The 17991-nt window shown below is 35.8% G+C and overlaps 1 protein-coding gene across 2 annotated transcripts; it reads left to right on the forward strand.

Annotated features, from left to right (window-relative positions):
* Positions 1-16835, forward strand: PLRG1 (pleiotropic regulator 1). 2 transcript variants are annotated; one of them, XM_021698787.2, is made up of 15 exons: positions 1-111; positions 1458-1564; positions 2589-2731; positions 3418-3471; positions 4288-4381; positions 4574-4661; positions 7071-7172; positions 8297-8389; positions 10443-10592; positions 10682-10783; positions 11308-11410; positions 12137-12245; positions 13445-13584; positions 14070-14263; positions 15261-16835. In XM_021698787.2, the coding sequence occupies exons 1-15, from the start codon at positions 103-105 to the stop codon at positions 15318-15320; spliced, it is 1548 nt and encodes a 515-aa protein (XP_021554462.1). In that variant the 5' UTR covers positions 1-102; the 3' UTR covers positions 15321-16835. The 2 variants fall into 2 exon arrangements, with proteins under 2 accessions (XP_021554462.1, XP_044768530.1); XM_044912595.1 differs by having other exon boundaries at positions 9-111; positions 3418-3444.
* The last annotated feature ends 1156 nt before the right edge of the window (positions 16836-17991 follow it).

A 17991-nucleotide genomic window follows, 5' to 3' on the forward strand; every position in this document is an offset into this window, starting at 1 on the left:
GGGCGTTCGATTCCGGAAGGGACTGCGGAGTTGTGGCGGCGGTTTCTGTGTTGCTGACTAGCGTTTCTTGTCTCCTGAAGCGGCGCGTTACACGGCAGCATCATGGTGGAGGTAAAGTGGCACTTGAGCGCTGAGGGGTCGTTCGCATCTGGAATGTTTTTGGCGGCTGGCGTGGGGGAACGAGGGTGTTTGGAGTTTGGGGAAGGTAGAGGCTTGCGAAGGGAGGCTCTCTGGCCGAGGCCGGTAGTCTCTTCTTAAGGTTTTCAGGGATAGAGGGAGGCCGGATGGGAGCACTCGCTGGAGGTTACCCCCGGGGGCGAGAAGCCTGAGAGAATTTCTGCAGTTCTTATTTGACTCTTGAGCTCGTCAGTGCCCCCGGAGGCAGTGCTTCTGGACCCCTGGAATTCACCGTCTGCAGAGTAGTGTCAGTGGTTGTGTGTTCTAAAAGACTGGCAGTCCTCTCTGGTGTTAACTTTGTGCCTTCCTTCAGCTCTTCCCCAGGAAAACCTGCCATTTTGAAGTTTTGCATCAGCTGTTATGTTAGCCAGCCTTGCCCGTCTTATCTCAGAAATATTTCTTGATTCTTGTCCATATCCACTGTCTTCACCTTAATTCAGACCAACATCATCTTTCCTCCGGGCAAGTGCATTTGCTCCCTGCTGGTGTTCTTGCTTCCATTTTTGTTTTCACTCCCCCTCCCCGCCCCCATAAATTGATCTGTTTAAAAATGTAGGTTGTTCATTTTTTTTCTGCTTAAAATCCTTTATTGGCCCGATTTTTTTAGAGCAAAAGGATAGACTAGTGCAGTGATCTAAAAAAAAAAAATCCTTAACTTGGTCTGGACTTTTGTCTACCCTTGGAACCTCATCTCAGCATCACAGTCCACCTTCCTACGGAACATACACAATTCTTTTGCAGGTCCCGCCATCACTGCAGCTACCAAACTCCTGTGTACATGGCATTTTCTCTCTGCCTGGATTGTTCTTACCTCTATTCTGCACAAGGCTAACTCTCTGCTTAACTAACACCTCAGAAAGATCTTTCATAACTATCTTAAGTTTTTTCTCTGCCCCAGCCCCTTGCTTGTTTCCTTCATAAGCAATGTGTTGCTTATTTTTGTTTTCTCTTGAGAACTGGGACCATGGCTGCCTTTTCATCATTCTTTTGTTAGCTTCTAACACAGTACCTGCCAGACATATGGTAGGAGCTCAGTAAATATTTGTTGAATAAATGACTAAGCTCAGGCATCACTAATTGGTATACCTGGGGCTCTGGCCAAAGAGGAGTTTCCTCTTCTCTGAACTTGACTCCTATAGTTTGCTACAAATAGCTGTGGTGAGTGGTACAAAGCTTTTTACATATTTAAACATGTAAAGTGTATAACTAATTTGACTTTAATTTAGGTTATGGTATGTGTAATTTGTAGCTAGGTATGTGATTATATTCTTTCTTTCTAGGAGGTACAGAAACATTCTGTGCACACACTTGTGTTCAGGTCATTGAAGAGAACCCATGACATGTTTGTAGCTGATAATGGAAAACCTGTGCCTTTGGATGAAGAGAGGTAGGTATTGTTCCTTTTCAGTTGCTAGATAATTTAAGCTTCTAATGTTGGGGGAAGAGAGCAGGGAGAGGGGGACCTTTAAAGATTAGTGAGTGGTACTAACATAGGATATCTGTTCAGTAATGAATGGTGTTTGGGCATGATTAAGCTGATTTAACTTTTTTTTGGCCTTGTCTTTCACAGTAAAAAACCCATTAATTAATTGCATTATAAATACCCAGTAATTAGGAGAGTCCCTTTTAGGTGTTATATTTTATAATCAATCACTTTGTATGTGCTTTCAGCTTCCCGCTGCTCTCAGAGCCTTGCTGAGCTGAAATTGTACCTGGCCAGTACCTCTACTCCCATCTTTTCTCGTTAGTATGATGAAGATTTTTGAGTGGTGGCATATTTTTGGTTCTACATCTCCAGCTCCAGTCTGGGATTGCATTATGTGCAGTGTTCCTTCTTTGTCCTTTACCCTTTTAAAATCTACTTAATTCCTAAGACAAGCGTTTATATTTAATTTATAAAGTGAGCTGTTCTTAAAATTAATAAGTGCATTTCTTTTTAAAATATTGGACTAATTAAGTACTTTGGTTAGTTCTAATTAATCTTTTAGATACATCCAGTAAGGGTTATGGTAGAAGCTTTTACTATACTTTTATATTTACACATTTGAAGGAAAGTATATTGACTTTGAGGTTTTTAAAAGGATATATTAGTTTCTATATATTTTTAAATCAGACCCTGGATAATTTATCATGAAAGGTTTTATATTTATTGGTTAACAAACTAAAATGTTACTTAGACTTAATGGATGCTATGTGGTGGATTGTGAACAAAAGTGTGGAAATGCACCTGGAAGTTTCGAGCTTTTTAAAATACTATTTAACTTAAAAACTTCATAGAATTTTTTCTACATGATTAGGCAAACCTAAGCTTTTTAAGTACTTGTGTTTCTTGGCTATCTATGAATATATTTCCATTGGCTAATATATTTAAAGCACTCAGACACATTCTTATGTTCATAATTTTTAAATAGTCACAAACGGAAAATGGCAATCAAGCTGCGTAATGAGTATGGTCCTGTGTTGCATATGCCTACTTCAAAAGAAAATTTTAAAGAGAAATGTCCTCAGAATGCATCGGATTCATATGGTCATAAACAGTATCCTGCCAATCAAGGTGAGTATGTGTTATCAGAAATGTCAGGACTTTAATATTTTAAAAATGGAAAAATGAAATGTTTTAGTGCCTGTCCCAAAAGGACTGATTAGAGCTGTAACCTATTGAACAACTGTACCGGTATTATAGCAGAAGTGTTGATTTTCTCATTGGAGTGTGAGTTGAGATTATTGGTTGGTGGATTTTTTCTTAGAGGAAATAAAAAAAAGTGGTAGAATAATAATGGCAGAAATTCTTAGGATATAGAGAAGGTCACAGTGGAGACTAAAGGAAAAATTTCTAATCCATGGAAAGACCATCTATTTTGGCTACCATTCAGAAAAGTGATATTAAGCACTGACATTGCAGTGAATAAAGATAATCTTAAGATTCCACAGAGAAATCATTTGCTTGGAAGAAAAACCAGAGAGTGGGTTGTTACTTGATAGGATGATCTCTGTACACACCATTACAATTTTACAGCTTTCTTGACATCATATTAGTAAATGGTCAAGGAAATAGCTGTGTACATGGTCCTCAGAAGTCAAAACAAAAATCAATATATCTTGGTTCTGAGGTTTGGGTTTAGTTGGGAAAATTTGGGAAATTCAGTTGGTAATTTAATATTCATTAAAAGATTTATATGTATATATATATATATATCTGATAAATTTGCCATTGATGATGATTCCTCTTCCTTTTTTAAGGACAAGAAGTTGAGTATTTGGTGACAGGTACACATCCATATCCACCAGGACCTGGTAAGTGAGCTATTACATACTGAAAATATCTTACAGACATTTCCATGAATGAACCAATAATATGATTCTAATTGCCTGTAAAATGCAAGACAAGCTCAGTAGCCAGGCATCCAGGCATAGCTTTTTAGATGGTAGTTAATTAATACTCAGTTTCATACGCATTCATTCAGCAAACATTCTTAAGCACCTACATTTTTTCAGGTGCTATGCTAGGAATTCAGACTTAGTAAGAGTGCTCCAGGCTAAACCATGCTTATATGGAGGTTTAAACAGACATGTTATTATCACTAAACTTATAAAAGCGATAGAAGTGTTAGTATAGAAGCAGGTATGATAGAAATGTCTACTAGATGTCTGTGTGTATAGACAGTTGGCATATAAATGGAGTGGCTAGTATAATGGGGTGGAGGACAAAAAGCTTAGTATATCTAGGTTCTAGTAATTTTAGAAGATAGGATTTACCATGTTGAAAGTACAGGTAAATTGGTGCCTCTTGCTTAGTAATTTACATTCATTCTTGAAAACATTTGGGAACTGCTTATGGTAATGTTCCAAGATAATAGAAATTTAACTTTACTATCTTGGGTATGTTAAATACCAAGCTACTTGTGATTAAGTCAAATTTGAGTTATGTGGTTTTAAGTTACATTTATTATTAAAAAGTTAGAAATAAAAGACAAAACATAAGAGAAATTTTTGTAATATTACCACCTGGAGATAATCACATGTTTTCTTCCAGTATTTTATTTTAAACCCATGTAAATGAAATCAAAGGTAGCTACTAGAAGGAATTGATTTATTTATTTTTTTAAACAGGGGTTGCTTTGACAGCAGATACTAAGATCCAAAGAATGCCAAGTGAATCAGCCGCACAATCCTTAGCTGTGGCATTACCTTCTTCTCAGACCAGGTATAATTACAGAGATTTTGAGAGCATAATTGATTGTTTACATTTTTTTCTCATTTTTAAGATTTCTTTATAATTATGTGTTATGTGACATTTTCCTTTATCATTGCTTACAAAAATTTAAAGAGTTGGTTCTGCACAACACATGACTGGAGACAATTAATTACTTAGAATGTGATACTTCCTTTGCCTTAGGGTTGATGCAAATCGTAGTGCACCTTCTGGAGGTGAATACCGACATCCAGGGGCTTCTGACCGTTCACAGCCTGCAGGGATGACTTCAGTAAGTTTCTCTGTGTCCGTTCGCGCTGCAGGTTTCCATCTTTTGGAGCTCGTTGCCTTATTTCCCTTTATTCCAAGAGTCTGAGGTTAAATGTTAAATAAATGAAAAATCTCCTTGCTTGTCGTTTAAGTAAATAGCAGCTGACTGAGCCAGTTAATATTTTATAGCCCTAAAATTTAAGTTGCTAGTGATTTTGCATATTTTTTAGAATTTAAAATTCTAAATTCTGTGTCTGTTGCACATTGTATCTAATAATGTATTTTGATATAGGTAGTGTGATGTTTTATTGTCCACTATTAAAAATACAAGGAATGCTATTGTGAAACTTGTATTAGTATGTGTTAGATATGAAAATCTCTCTTTTTTTAAACTCTAAGTTGGTTTACACAGTTTGAGTTGAATACTGTTAGTAATGTAATATTCATAGGCTGTAGAAGTAGTATCTTATAAATGAACATTTAGAAATATGGAAGTTTATCTATTTGTAAGTAAATGGCAGCTAATGTTACTGGTGAAAGTAATTACAAAAAGAATAACTGAAAATACCTAGTTTATTTTATCATGCTGTCACGACTAACTGCAGGCTAAATGAATGAATTTGTGGTCTTCCCACCACATTTCTTCTTTTGCCTCCATTCATAGATCTCTGCCCAGGCTTTCTGTCTCCTAAGGAGGAGGTAATATAAGCTTCTTGATGGTAGGAACTTACAGACTTAAGTATTTTTGGGGTGGATGGATGGATGCTCACCATAGTAGATGGTATATCAGCTGGAATACCTTTTAAAATATTACTTAAACTTCTCCAAAGGCAAGGGAAACAGGCAAAAATGAGCTATTGGGATTTCATCAAGATAAAAAGGGTTTTCACAGCAAAGGAAACAGTTGACAAAACCAAAAAGACAATCTACAGAATGGGAGAAGATATTTATGGAAGTTTTATCAGATAAAGAGCTAGTATCCAAAATCTATAAAGAACTTATCAAATCAACACGCAAAAAATAAATAATCCAGTCAGGAAATGGGCAGAAGACATGAATGGACATTTCTCCAAAGAAGACATACAGATGGTCAATGAGCATATGAAAAAATTCTCAACATCACTCGGCATCAGGGAAATACAAATCAAAACTACAATGAGATACAACTTCACACCAGTCAGAATGGCTAAAATTAACAAGTCAGGCAGGAAACAACAGATGTTGGCAAGGATGTAGAGAAAGGGGAACCCTCTTACACTCTTGGTGAGAATGCAAGCTGAAAAACAGTATGGACGTTCCTCAAAAAGTTAAAAATAGAGCTGCTCTATGACCCAGCAATTGCACTACTAGGTATTTACCCCAAAGATACAAATGTAGTGATCCGAAGGGGCACCTGCACCCCCGTGTTTATAGCAGCAATGTCCACAATAGCCAAACTATGGAAAGAGCCCAGATGTCCATCAACAGATGAATGGATAAAGAAAAGTGGTATAAATACTATAGAATATTACTCAGCCATCAAAAAAATGATATCTTGCCATTTGCAATGACGTGGATGGAACTAGAGCGTATCATGCTGAGCGAAATAAGAGAAAGACAGTAATCCTCTGATTTCACTCATATGTGGAATTCAAGAAATAAGAGAGAGGAGCATAGAGGAAGGGAGGGAAAAATAAAACAAAATGCAATCAGAGGGAGGCAAACCATAAGAGACTCTTAACTGAGGGTTGCGGGAGGGGGGTGGGGGATTGGGTAACTGGGTGATGGGCATTAAGGAGGGCACGTGATGTAATGAGCACTGGGTGTTATATAAGACTGATGAATCACTGAACTCTACCTCTGAAACTAAAACTATATATTAATTAATTGAATTTAAATTTAAAAAATAAAATATTAAATATTTTTTGGAAGAAAGTTTCTCTTTTTGCTATTAAGTCGATAATGTTAAAATACAACAATGAAAGGCAGTGACATTAATCCACTTAAAATTACTCAAATAATAATAGGAGCTTACATTGAGCATTTACAGAGTAGTAACACTATTTTCACAGTAACTGTCTGAGGTAGGCACTGTTCTTTCTATTTTACAAAGCAGGCACAGAGGTTATATAATTTTTACCTAAAGCCAGTTAGCTAGTAATTAGCAGAGCAGCGTTCATGAACCCACGCACAGTGATATGTGCTCTTAACTCTAATGTTCTGCCTCTGAGATTTTTTTAATTGATTTTTAAAATTAACATACGGAAAATACAGTTCTGACTAGAAGTCTCAGTTATGACATCATTTTCTATTTATGCAACTATTTTGGCTTTTCCTCTTCAATTAAGGAAAAAAAACTTACAAATCTCCTTTCTGAATTTTTCTTTTTTGAATGAACATGACATGTTAGGTATGATGTCTTTAATGATAATGTAATCTGTTCTCTATCTAGGCTGTTATGGAGGCTGGCAATGCCAAGAACTCTGCACTGATGGCTAAAAAAGCCCCTACGATGCCAAAACCCCAGTGGCACCCACCGTGGAAACTCTACAGGGTGAGTGAATCTGTATGTTATTCCACTGCAGGAATGATGATTGCTTTCCACTTACCGAGAGCTCAGGAATAGAATAAGGAAGAAAAGGAGTGAATATGAGAACTGATCTGAGATGGGAGGGGGGAAGGGTTTTAGGCACAATCTTAAAAGACATCTTAGGAAGGAGACAAGTAAAAACCATGTGCATATATGCATGTGTGTGTATATATATATATATATATATACACACACACATATGTATATATATATATTATATACATGCATATATATACTATTATACCATATTATAGTATACTACCATACTACATATATATATATATATATATACTATAGGATACAGTATAAAACGTTGACAGAAAGCTATTAAAACGTGGAGAACGGATGAAATAAATTTTCTAAGTGTTTGAAGTACTTAATATGAAGGCCAGGAGGAAGAACAACATGTAACGATATTTTTTTGGCGCTATTGATTATCTTTTCAATTGTATTAAATTAAAATAATTCAAAATGTACCAGATCTAAAATGAAATGTATATGGTAGGGAAACCATAGCTACACGTATGTTGAATTTTAGTTCTCTAGTTATACACTAAAATAGACTTTCTTTTGGTGTACAGACCTAATAAGTTTTAATAGATGTATAACTTTGGGTAGTCACTGCCACTATCAGTATATAGAAGTTCCATCAACTCAAAAAGCACTCCTGTGCTATTATTTTATAGTCATACCTTTCGGTACCCCTGGCAACTGTTCATCTCTTTTCCATACTATAGTTGTGTTTTTTTCAATTTTGTTATATAATGGGATTACACAGTATGTACCTTTTGAGACTGACTTCCTTCAGCTTAATGCCTTTGAGAATCCTCCAGGTTGTTGCATGTATTAATATATTCCTCTTTATTGCTGAGTAGTATTCCATTGTATAGCTATATCATAGTTTGTGTGTATCTATTTACTGATTGAAGGTAATATTTGTAATTCTAAAATCTAATTGTCAAATAATTTTATAAATGTATTTGAAGATATGAGGAGGATAAACTTGACTTCTGTGTCATAAATTGAAATTGAATAAACTCTAACTTATATGTAATGAGTCTGCCCATTCTTCCTTTTGTTTTATACAGGTGATCAGTGGGCATCTTGGCTGGGTTCGCTGTATTGCTGTAGAACCTGGAAATCAGTGGTTTGTAACTGGATCTGCTGACAGAACTATAAAGGTAATAGGAAGGAGGAAGAAAAAAAAAATTACGACTTTTTATTTGCTGCTTAAATTTAATCTTATTTTCCTAGGTGGGAGTTGCTGTTGGAGTTCCTCTGATTTCTTAGACCTGAGTATGGAGTAAAACTTCCTATCTTTATCAGTTCGTTGTTCCAAATAAGTATGTTTGGAAAGTGGTATTTAAATAACAGGTTTTTCCAAATAGTACATATTGACTACCTACCACTGATTCCTTGATATTTAAGTTTTTTTCTCCTCTGATTGCAGAATTCAAGCATGCTTATATATAAAAAATGTGGAAAATACAGAAAAGTATAAAAGAACACAAACCCATACATAATCCAACACTCATAATTTGAACGAATTTCTTTTTAGTATTTATTTCTGTGCGTATGTGTCATTACATTTCCGTCTGAGCTTTTTTCCTGTGTGTATCTTCAAAAAAATCATGATGGGGCGCCTGGGTGACTCAGTCAGCTAAGCAACCGACTCTTGGTTTCAGCTTAGGTCCTGATGTCAGGCTCCTTACTCAGCACGAATCTGCTTGAGACTCTCTCCTCCCTTTGCTCCCCCCCCCCCCCCCGTGCGCACACACACTCTCTCAAATATTAAAAAAATACATGAATAAAAAATCATGATTGATGTGTAATTTTGTACTCTGCTTTTTTTCCACTTAATGTATCAGAGGCATATTGTTGTGAAAAAATGAACTTTTTTTAAATGGTTTCATGATATATCATTTAAATATTCTGTAATCTTCCTGTTGTTAGACATCGAAGTTTTCAGTTTCTTGATTTTCACTATCACAATGCTGTAATTTTGTGTGCCTAAAGCTTTTTGCTGTATTTTAAATTATTTTGTTATGACAGATTCCCAGAAATGGAATTAATGGGTCAAACATTTTTGAAGTTGACACCCAAAGTACAAATTATTTTCCAAAATGGGTGAATTGATAATTTGCAGTGTATGAGAGGATCCTTTTTAACACACTGATGTGTATCTTTAAAAATACCTACTAACGTGTTAAGCAGAAATGGTTATCTAATCTTTTAAAAACTGTCCATAAAATTTTGTAGTGGGGTTGAACTTTTTGATACCTAATAAAGCTGTTCTTAGGTTTTTTCAACCTGTATATATTTTTTTATTGAGGTATAATTGGTATACAATATTAGTTTTAGGTGTACAACATAATGATACAATATTTGTATATGTTGTGAAATCACCACAACAAATCTAGTTAACATGTCACCATACGTAGTTACAGAATTTTTTTTCCTTGTAGTGAGAATTTTAAGATCTACTCTCAACAACTTTTAGATATGCAGTGCAGTATTACTAACTATAATTGCCATGCTGAACATTATATCCCCATGACTTACTTATTTTGTAACTGGAAGTTTGTACGTTTGACTCTTTACCCATTTCACCCACTCCCCACCCCCACCTCTGGCAACCATTGATCTGTTCTCTGTATCTGTGAGCTTGGGGTTTTTTTGTTTGTTTTTAGAGTTCACTTACCAGTGAAATCACATAGTATTTGTCTTTCTTGGTCTGACTTACTTCCCACAGCATAATGCACTTGAGGTTCACCCATATTGTTGTAAATGGCAAGATTCCATTCTTTTTCATGGCTGAATGATAGTCCATTGTGTGTGTATACATAGATACATATAGACACCACATTTTTTCTATCCATTCATCCTTTGATGGACATTTAGGTGGTTTCTGTAGGGTTTTGTTTTTTTGTTTTTTTCCTAAGTTGTTGCCATCCTTGCCTAAGTTAATATAGTATTCATACTTTATCTGTGATATCCTTTTATATGTTAAGATTTTGTCACTTATTGCAAATATTTTCCCAGTTTCAACGTGCTTTTTAATTCTGTTTTCCCCTGCTTAACAAGGGAGGAGATTGGTGGGAGATTATTTTGCAGATTTTTAAAGTTTTATATGTTTATAACTTTCACTTTTTGAATATTTAATTTTAACATTAAGAATCTAAATATTTGCTTTGGGATAATTAAGAAGGAAAATTAAATATTCTTTGATTGCAGATCTGGGACTTGGCTAGTGGCAAATTAAAACTGTCATTAACTGGGCACATTAGTACAGTGCGTGGTGTGATAGTAAGCACGCGGAGCCCTTACCTGTTCTCCTGTGGAGAAGACAAACAAGTCAAATGCTGGGATCTTGAATATAATAAGGTAAGCTTGGAGTTAAGGGTTTAAAACATTATGAACCACCGTTTTCCTTTATAATGATAGAGATTTTGACTTTTCTGCTTTATTTTTAGGTTATAAGGCACTATCATGGACATCTAAGTGCAGTGTATGGTTTGGATTTGCACCCAACAATTGATGTGCTGGTAACCTGTAGTCGGGATTCAACTGCACGGGTAAATGGAATAGAGCTTTGTGTTTCTTTGTAAATGTATTGCATCTTACACTATGCATATTTGGTCATGGAGTCATATGTTATTTGTTAGAGAATTCAAGATAGTTGCCTTGACCAGCAATAGCCCTGTCCCTCAGTTTCTTGACTCGTATGTTTTTCCACCTTCATTTTCAGTTCTGTGGCCTCATCATGTTTATTATTGGGAATGCCCTGCCTCTGAAATGGGACACTCACACGTTCCATTCCATCACTGCAACAGTTTCTGTTAGCTATTTCCTTCAGTAGTCTCATTATGCCCATTCTTATACTTTCAGCACCCTGATCTTTCAGGGTTTTTTTTCCTGTTAGCTGCCTCCTATCTGCATTCCCCATCTGGCTTACAGATCATTATCTTTCTTTGAAAGGATTTTTCATTCTATTCAGGCACAGTTGTCTGGTAAATTCGCAGCTTTGAATTGGTGCAGTTACCTGCCTGAGATATGAATACCTGTTCTCTCTGACAGTATGTCCCTCATGTTTTTATAGATTTGGGATGTGAGAACTAAAGCCAGTGTACATACATTATCCGGACATACAAATGCAGTTGCTACTGTGAGGTGTCAAGCTGCAGAACCACAGATTATTACTGGTATGATTGATACTTTCTAAGTTTACAGTGTATTTGATCAGAATGCATCATGATTTTACTACACTTTTCATATTCACCGGTGACTCTTGCTGTGTTGCAGAGGTACATTGTTTCTGTGCGCGTTTAAAATTTACTATGGTAACATTTCATTTTATTGTTTTTATCTCATACTCTTTATGTATCATAGAATATATCATACCCAATATCATGTAATGTCTGACTAGAAAATGGTGCTGTTAGATAGATTGAGTCATTGTTTCATAGTATCAGAATTACTGTCTAGGAAACTGAAGCCAAAAGACAAAATACCCAGAGACCAATAACCTTTAGAGCTGGTTTGAGTCTTGTTTTGCTAATGTTAAGATTAATAATAGACCTTACGAGTAGAAAATAATTTCTTCATTTGATGCATTTTGTTAATTAAAAATCATTTTGTTTTTTTTCCTTCCCCTCCATGAGGGGTAATATCATGTATTTGCTGTATTTGTTAATTGCATTTGTTCTAGCTGTTCAGTTGACAGTGCTTCAAGCATTTACTGCATTTTTTTAGCATTAAATTTAAAACCAACCTAAAAGTTTGGAGCTGTAAAGTAATTAGCCAGGAGTTAATATGACTTTTCATTTAGTATGTATGTGTCTATGGAAGACTGATTCATATATTTTTATGTTTGATTTTTGCATTATTTTTCCTGATCTGCATTTTGTGGATATGTGTTTTCATTATAGGAAGCCATGATACTACAATACGATTATGGGACTTGGTGGCTGGAAAAACAAGAGTCACATTAACAAATCACAAAAAATCAGTCAGGGCTGTGGTTTTACATCCAAGACAGTAAGTGTATTAATTAGCTTCTCTTTTTTCTTCCATTTTTAGAGTAAGTATGGAAATACTAACATTAGTGCTACTTTGGTAGTCGTTTAGCCATTGTCACTTCCAGGCCTGTGCCACTTACAAACGTGCATTTCTTTCATTTTTTTCCTATGTAGTATTTTGCTTCATGACCTATATAGGATGAGGAAAATTTTCCACAAGGTGAAAAATGATAGCAGATGAGACAATATGGCTAAGAGCTGCGTGTCAAAGTAGAGGCTAATAGAAGATGGATTTAGTGTTTGACAGAAATGTTATTGGATACTGAGATCTACATAGAATAGTTTAATTCTTAAAGAGGAAGTAGTATACATAGAAAAAAATAGTAGGAACCCTGAACATTATAATCAGGGTGTCCATAGAAGTGGGGCATAAGATCACAACCTGTTAGTTAAAGCACATCACCCTGACCCTTTTCTGGTCACATTGATTTTTTTTTCTGTCCTCCCTCTCTCCCTTATCCATTATTTCCTTCTTCCTCCATTTTTCTGTCTTCCTCACTCCCTTTCTTCCTCTCGTTCACTTCCTTTTTTTTTTTTTTTTAAAGATTTTATTTATTTGACAGAGACAACAGCGAGAGAGAGAGAGAGAGCACAAGTAGGCGGAATGGGAGAGGGAGAGAAGCAGGCTCCCCACTGAGCAGAGGGAGCCCGATGTGGGGCTCCATCCCAGGACCCTGGGACCATGACCCAAGCCGAAGGCAGACACTTAACGACTGAGCCACGCAGGCACCCCTCGTTAACTTCCTTTTTCTCTCTCTTCCTCTTGCCCTCTGTTTCTTTCCTTTTTTTCCTTTCTTCCTATAGCCCCATCTCTCCCTCTCTTGCTCTGTTCAGAATAGTTTCATAACCCCTTGTCCTTAATCTGAGTTTAGGGGTTTGTACATTTGTGGCTTTAGCTCAGTGGAGAGCATTGGGGAAATAAGAAACATTAATCTAGGACTGAAAATATATTTAAAATAATTTGAAGATCTGATTTGAGATTTGACTTGGAACAAATGTCTTTGTGTTTTTATCTCTTGGTACGACAATAATATTTTGCTACAACTCTGTAGATCCATAAGTACATGTGTAGAATACAACTATAAAAAGCTTTTTTGAATTCACCATTTTATTTAACTTGGTTTACTTAATCACGAATTCTTCTTCATCTTATTTCAGTTATACATTTGCATCTGGCTCTCCAGATAATATAAAACAGTGGAAATTCCCTGATGGAAGTTTTATTCAAAATCTTTCTGGTCATAATGCTATTATTAACACGTTGACAGTGAATTCTGATGGAGTGCTTGTTTCTGGAGGTAAAATAAAATTTTAATAATAAATGTGTTTTAGTCATTTTTTCTTTTTGTAAATGAGTAAACATTTGTAAAATTTCTAAGCCATCCCACCTAAGTATTACAGCACAACTTGCCTGATTAATGTGTATTTGGATGTTCCTATGTGTGCTCATGCGTGTTTGTAATACATGTAGCATATTTCATGGTTTAGTCTTCTTTGAGTTCCCACATGATAAATCTAATGTATTCATGCTGAGAATTACCTAAATTTTGGTTGTGTATTCCAGAACTAGATAGCATTTTGTGGTGTTTTTTGAGCTCTATAATAAATTCTGAATTAGGCACAAATGAAAGTAGACAAACCAATATTAAGAGAAGCTTGAGTGCCTGTGTCTTATAACTTTAGTCTTTATGGTCATGGTGCTTGACTCGTGGATGGTGCTTAAATGTTTGCCAAGCTGAATTGTTGAAAGGCTACCACGTTTAATTAGATTTTTTCCTTTAAGCTGACAATGGCACTATGCATCTTTGGGACTGGAGAACTGGCTACAATTTCCAGAGAGTTCATGCAGCTGTGCAGCCTGGATCTTTGGACAGTGAATCAGGAATATTTGCTTGTGCTTTTGATCAGTCTGAAAGTCGGTTACTAACAGCTGAAGCTGATAAAACCATTAAAGTGTATAAAGAGGATGATACAGCGGTAAGTTGTCTATTTCACATACATTTTGAAGTAAAATAAATCAACCATACCAATTTTGCAAGTGCTTTCTCATTTTAAAGTAATTCTTAATCTCAGGAAACAAACTGAGGGTGGCTGGAGTGGTGGGGGGGGGGGATGGGGTGGCTGGGTGATAGACATTGGGAGGGTATGTGCTATGATGAGCGCTGCGAATTGTGTAAGACTGAGGAATCAAGACCTGTACCTCTGAAACAAATAATACATTATATGTTTAAAAAAAAAGATAGCAGGAAGGGAAAAATGAAGGGGGGGAAATCGGAGGGGGAGACAAACCATGAGAGACTGTGGACTCTGAGAAACAAACTAAGGGTTCTAGAGGGGAGGGGAGGGGAGTGGGGGATGGGTTAGCCTGGTGATGGGTATTAAAGAGGGCACACACTGAATGGAGCACTGGGTGTTATACGCAAACAATGAATCATGGAATACTACATCAGAAACTAATGATGTAATATATGGTGATTAACATAACATAAAAAATTAAAAAAATCAGAAGGGAAAATAATCTTTATAGTATTTAAGTATTTGTCATCTCGAATGTCTGCTCATAGATTTCTGTATTGGTTTCATTGATGCCAGCGAATCTACAGACTGTTTTAATTTTATCCTTACTATAATTATTGGGAAAATCTTATATCAAGAATAACCACAAACAAATAAATTCCTATGCAAATTAACTTTAAAATCATAAGCTTTGGTATTACTAGAGTACCTAAATAGCAATTTTATTAGAGTTGAAAAACCATGAACTGAATTTGTAGTGAGCCCATTCATCCTTTATTAGGTTCAGATGATGTCAAAAGTTTGTCAGCTATTCCTAAAATTGTTAAAGAACTGCTAAATATGTAATGCCAACCAATGTAATTTAGAATAGATGCCTTATTTTTGTTAGGAAGAGAGTTATTAATATAAAGCAAATTAATAATACTTTGTTTTAACTTCTCTAATTTTCTATTTCCAGACAGAAGAAACTCATCCAGTCAGCTGGAAGCCAGAAATTATCAAGAGAAAGAGATTTTAATATGGCATTATCTTCATGGTGGTTCCCCCCTTTTTTTTTTTTTTTTAAAAAGCGTGGTGTTGATGAGGATATCCAGTCATTTTGTGCTCTGGCTGGGAATATAAAGCAGAAACTCACATGCTTAAATGATTCCTGCTTCATACTTTACAATAAACTGCCCCTCCGTGTTATTATTTCCAAAATAAATAGAGATCCTAGGAAGTAAGATGCAGATATCAAGCATATGTAGGTTTGTTGAATGTGACTATTCTAAAGATAAAATTGACAGTTTTATTAAAAGACACCTTTTTAAAAAAAACTTACAAAACTGCTTACTCTAATAAGGACTTGTTTCAAGGGGAGCAGTTGCATTTTTTGGGGGGGGGGGTTTGTTTTTAGTCCTTTAAGAACTAGTATCTGTGACTAATAATTGGGGATTAAAGGATTTGAAGTTTTACTTATATATGTTTATTCCACAAACAGTTTTTGAGTGCATGTTCTACAAAGTTCTGCACTGGATACTGTTCAGGAGATAGCCAAGTATAAGATGTATGTCCTCCAAGACCCTAGTAGCTTATTATAGAAATGCTGTAATAGAAATGAAGGCAAATAGCCAGAGTAGCACAGAGGAAAAGACTATTGCTTTTTTCCAGAGAGCACTGTGGAAGACTTCACAGAGTCCGGGGTATTTGAGCTGAGCCTTGAGAGGGCAGAGAGGGAAACTGGTATCGATACCTAGGATGAGGCATAACAGTGAATGAAACCAGACCTGTGAAATTGGGATGTGTTCTAGGAGCAAAGAATTGTCTGCTGCAGTTGAGTAGAGTACAGCTGGTTGGTGGTGGAGAAAGCTCATTTGGAGTTTGGATTTATTCCCCAAGCAGTAGGATACCAATATAGGTATCAAAACCTGGAGGAATTAATGAGATACCAGTGGAGGTATTTGTAGCTGTGGCAAGCAAGGGCTGCAGCCTTTTTGAAGACTTTCTGGAAAAGTGTTACTTAAGTTGCTGATACCTATTCCTTGTGGTAAATAAGAGTTTTCGAAACCCTGCTCTTAGGATCCTGATACCCCATCAGTCAACAAAATGTGTCCACCTTCACTTTCTGTAGTTAGAAAACACAGTGACAAGAACAATTGATAACAGATTTTTTTTTTTCAAAATAAAAAAATTGCACCATAATTTTGAATAAGCATTTCTAAAGTATACCAGTATCCCATCTTGCATGCTGTAGGTGGGAGTATAAGTTTATAACCCTTAGGAGGGGGGTTTTTCAGAGTATATTGAAAATGCTCAAGCCATTTGGCTAATTCTTCATTAAAAAGATTAGGAAACTGCCTAATAGGAATAATCTGACAAGTGTACACAAGCAAGTTCACTGCACCTTTGTTCTTTAATTATTAAAACTGGCTCAAATGTCCTATCAATAAGGGATGGTTTAATAGATTATGGTACCTTCATGCAATTTATTTCTATCCATTAAGAGTGAGGAATGTCTGGACTAATAATAAGACGTCCAGACTTTACTCTTAGGTAAAAAAACAGGTTGTGGAAGCATTTTTTTGTAGAATAACTTGTTAATGCTATAAAAAATAATGGAATAGTAATACCACATTGTTACCAGTGGCTTTGTGAGGGAGTAAAATTGTGGGAGAACTTTCATGATTGGCTTTATATATTTCTATAATATTTTAATTTTCTATAAGCATGTATTTTGTAAGCTTAAATAAAGAAATCCACTACACTTGCATCCCTGAGAGATTCTCATATACCTTCTAACAGGAGAAAAATAGAGGTGAATAGGGTCCCATCCCCAAAAGCCAACAAGAAATAATTGCTAGTACGAGGAGGTGAGAAAGATAGCTTTTTTTATCCTGCCTAGCAAAGCTTCAGCTGTTGTTTGTTTGATACACAAGTATCAAATTCTGAGTAGCATTTAAAAAACCCATTTCCCTGCTTCATGCTGTTTTGTATTATGGTCTTCTTGGATTATCTTGCAAAAACTGCATCTACCACATGTTCATGAACCCCATGGAATTTTGGGCAGAATTTCATGCATGCGCTCTTTTTTCTTTTTTTTAAACCTACTTGACAGAACCCCAACCCAAGACAAGCCCGAGTCTCCTACTGTGCCTGTCTTATGTATACCCAAGCTGTAGAATGTTACCAGAGGAAAACAGCTGTGCTAACTGGACTCATTTTTGATTTAATGACCACGTACCTCAAATGGGCCATTAACAGTGACCGCATACACATTTTGGACAGTCCATGCCATCTGCCTCCTGTTGCAAAAAGATGAACTCTACCCACCTAAAAACAATTCCAAATGTACAGTGTCACTTAGACCTAATGTTCGCTTCTAAGTATGCACTTCTCTATTCCCTTTCATAGCCAAACTCCCTCAGTTTTCATAACTTCCTATGTTCCTCACTTCTGATTCTTTCAAGGGACTCTAGTCCAAAAATAGTCAAATGTGTTAAACATTGTTCTTAGAGAAATGGAAGAAATTTAAGTAGTATGAAGGAGTTGATAGGAAATAAATTAATGCAGTAAAAAAAATGAAGATACAGAGTAAGTAAGCCTGAATAGTGATTTTTTTTTTTTGTACAAAAAGAAACTAGATAAGCCAATTAAGAAACAAATACAAGAATCAATACCCTAACAAAAACAAAAGGGGGGGAGACAATTAT

Source organism: Neomonachus schauinslandi, chromosome 2 (assembly GCF_002201575.2).
Source record: "Neomonachus schauinslandi chromosome 2, ASM220157v2, whole genome shotgun sequence".
Classification (NCBI taxonomy): domain Eukaryota; kingdom Metazoa; phylum Chordata; class Mammalia; order Carnivora; family Phocidae; genus Neomonachus; species Neomonachus schauinslandi.

Bases quoted from the DNA above. Each gene is read 5' to 3' on its own strand.
- PLRG1 (XM_021698787.2), top strand. The intron at 2,732-3,417 runs GTGAGTATGTGT...TCCTTTTTTAAG, and splicing joins ACAGTATCCTGCCAATCAAG to GACAAGAAGTTGAGTATTTG. The intron at 3,472-4,287 runs GTAAGTGAGCTA...TTTTTTAAACAG, and splicing joins TCCATATCCACCAGGACCTG to GGGTTGCTTTGACAGCAGAT.